Source organism: Rhagoletis zephyria, unplaced genomic scaffold, assembly GCF_001687245.7.
Source record: "Rhagoletis zephyria isolate East Lansing unplaced genomic scaffold, Rhagoletis_zephyria_1.1 Rzeph_scaffold_04243, whole genome shotgun sequence".
NCBI classification, from domain to species: domain Eukaryota; kingdom Metazoa; phylum Arthropoda; class Insecta; order Diptera; family Tephritidae; genus Rhagoletis; species Rhagoletis zephyria.
The window spans coordinates 1-3,161 of NW_016161326.1; the positions used below are offsets into that span (position 1 = coordinate 1).

The 3,161-nt window shown below is 39.6% G+C and overlaps 1 protein-coding gene across 1 annotated transcript in view; it reads right to left on the reverse strand.

Annotated features, from left to right (window-relative positions):
- Positions 1 to 820: 820 nt before the first annotated feature.
- Positions 821 to 3,161, reverse strand: part of LOC108370449 (uncharacterized) — a 24,790-nt gene continuing 22,449 nt past the window's right edge. The window contains exons 6-8 of the mRNA XM_017625779.1: positions 2,080 to 2,423; positions 1,417 to 2,007; positions 821 to 1,344 (exon numbers count right to left, since the gene is read on the reverse strand). Coding sequence (XP_017481268.1) covers positions 1,076 to 1,344; positions 1,417 to 2,007; positions 2,080 to 2,423 — 1,204 coding nt within the window. The 3' untranslated portion in view covers positions 821 to 1,075. The remainder of the gene's footprint in view (positions 1,345 to 1,416; positions 2,008 to 2,079; positions 2,424 to 3,161) is intronic.

Genomic DNA, 3,161 nt, shown 5'->3' on the forward strand with positions numbered 1-3,161 from the left:
ATTAACACGTGATAAATTCAGTAACACCGACATAAGGTGAAGTGAAACGTTATCGAATTGAAATGGTACGAAGTGGAATTTTTGAAACAGAAAGAAACGAAATGGTAATGAAACTTAGTGCGAAATGGCAAGTACGTAAGTAAAATTTAAACGCAATGGAACAAAGTGAAATTTAAAAGAAATGAACTAGGTTTAGAAAAAAACTGGGAAGCGAAATGAATTTGATACTAAATTTAATAACACATGTAAAATATTTGCAAGTACCAGAAATGCATTCAATTTTATTTCAGAAGTAAGGAATACAAATGAAATCGAAGAAAGAGTCTTAAGTACAGGTGAGTTAAGGGGAAATGAATTAAGTGCAGTTTTCGTGAATTTCAGACAATTTAGATGATATCGGGATTGATTTTTCGTGGAACAAATGAAATTCAAGTTAAGCCAGAAGTGAAACCGAATGGTATTGAAACTAAAAATTCAAAACCTTCAAAATCAAGGAAATTATTTAAATGTAATAAGAATTAAGTGTGAAACAAAGTGCAAATGGTACGGAATGAACTGGAATTTATGTGAAATACTGAGCTTAAAAAGGTAAAGAAACACTTGGAACAAAGTGCGAATGATATAGAAAAGAAAGAGATTGCCAAAAGGGAAACACTGAAATTTAAATTTTTAAAATATAACAAATCATGGCAGTGGAACGCTTTGGAAATCATATTTCGTTTATTTTGCTTAAATTCCAAAATTTTGCGTATTTCAATATCATGTCAAAGATTGTAAGAATAGTAGAAGTTTTTAATAAACTCGAGTTACCTTNTTTTTTGCTTAAATTCCAAAATTTTGCGTATTTCAATATCACGTCAAAGATTGTAAGAATAGTAGAAGTTTTTAATAAACTCGAGTTACCTTGAAACAAATTGAGAAATGAAACACTTGAGCAAAAATGCCTAAAACTATCAAATTTTCGAATTAAAGTTTAAAGAGTCTATGAAATAAAGGCCACACCCGCCCACCAATGCTCCACGCCCATCTCTATGGCCAATATACCACACCATCGCAAAATTTTCTCCCGCTGCACTTAATGCCTGGGGCCGCTACTGCTACCGCCCCCGTCGCTGCTGCCCGAGGCGCCATCAGCCGCCCATCGCTTGCGGCGCACTTTCTGCATTTGTGCAGCAACACGACTCGTGCTCGGCGCCACCTCGAAACTGGCGTACATCTCCACCTCGTTGTCTAGGGCATCGTATGTTTCTGTGGACACCCCGCGCACGGATATCGCTATCGCGCGTGCGCCCAATCCTTCCTCGTCCTCATCATCACCATCACCGTCACGGTCGTCGTCGCTCCCTCGTCTTCTTCCGCCGCCCCCACCATCACCGCGATCAAAATCGAAACTAACATTCTTACTATCTCATCCACCCCGATGTACTTGTACCGTCGCCTCAGCTGATTCTTGGCTGCGCAACTGCTGTCGGTACTCGTCCAACTCCTGCATGCGATAAGTGCCCAGATTGACTTGCATCATGAGAGTCTCCATGATGCGCTCATTCTTCAGTGCTTTCGAAGGCAGCACCACCGTCAACAGCTCACTGGGCGATATGCGACACAAATTGAGATCGCGCGTCAATCGTTCCATAATACATTCGAACTCAAATTGTGTGTCCTTATTCGGGTGATTCTTCATTTTCGCCACCTTATTCTTTGCCCACATAAGCATCGCCTCGAATTTTCGTATCTCGGGCGTTTGCAGCTCTCGATTCATTATCATCTGTACCATCGATTCGGAGAGATTGAGGAACTCGGGACATTTGAAAAGCGCATGCGCTTTGTTCTCCACAAAGGAGAGTATCATGTTGACCAGCTCGGAGGCGGACGTGTAGCGCCAGTAGTAGTTCTCCAGCGAAATCAGCATCGGGCAGACAACCTCGATGCGCAGGAACTGTTTGCAATGATGGAAGCAAGCCTGCAGAAGCTCTGGTAGATCGTAGTGTTCGGCAGCGCAGAGCAGGCCTGCAAGGAAAATTTAGATGAGAGTAGTTTAGACGAAACCTTACCTCAACCGACAAACCACGCTTTGCTCACCTGGTATGGAGACACATGTCAGCGGACAAGTGCCGGTATGCAGATAGTCCAGTAGCACCCGAAACGTGTCCGGATCGAACTCGATAATGTTGAATTCAGTCTGTGCCAGCTTCGCGCGATCCACCTTCTGAGCGTCAGCGCACACGGAGAGTCGCGGCACCGCAAGTTGATTATTACCCGGTTTGTCCTTGTCCTTGTCTTTGCTGTCACGATCTGCAGAGATGAAAGAAGAAGAGCAGCGACGAAAAAAGAAAAAAAAAAACAAAGAAAAGCGAGTACGAAACGAAAGACGAAATGAAGTCGAAAAGTGGAGCAATAAAAAAAACGGAAGGGCAGTGGTAAGAGTTTAAATAAAGAGGGAAATTATAGAGAATATATAAACCAGGTGAGTGATAAATGGTGGCGCATGTTGATACAGTGTGAGTGAGTAACGGCATCGAGAGTGAAAGAGAAAAAGAAAAAGTGAATGGAATGCAAATATATGCATGGAGGTGAATTATTGTTAGTTTTTTGTGATATTTTTTGTTTAAGTTCAAAAAAGTAAAGACAGACAGATTTACGTACAAATTACAACATGAATGGTGAGAGGTGAACATGTAAAAACGACGGATAAAATAGTGAACAATGACGTGAAATACAAAATAAAGCGAGTGATATATGAGGTAATAAGATACGAGTGGTTAAATAAGCAAAAAAATTTGTGGTAAGTATAAAATGTGGTACGTTTATTGAGATATGTTTTAGTGAGAAATAGACAAAGGAAATGTTATTTGACGTATTTCATAGCGTGGTGAATATAAAGTATGGTGAATATTTTTAGTGAAGATTTGCAAATTTTTTAAACGTTTAGGTGGTGTGTTAAATAAGTGATGAGTTTGGGTTTTAGTATTGGAAAATTTTGGGTGTGGTGAGGTTTTTTTCGCGTGAATAATTTCGTAAGCGTTTAATTTTAAAGATTATGTGAAGCGTAAGTATTTGCCCAAATAAATTTACTCAACAAAGTGTGGTGAGTATGAAAAATTAAGATATAATGAGTAGCACACGATTTTAATTAAATAAAATTATATATTTATAAATAAAAA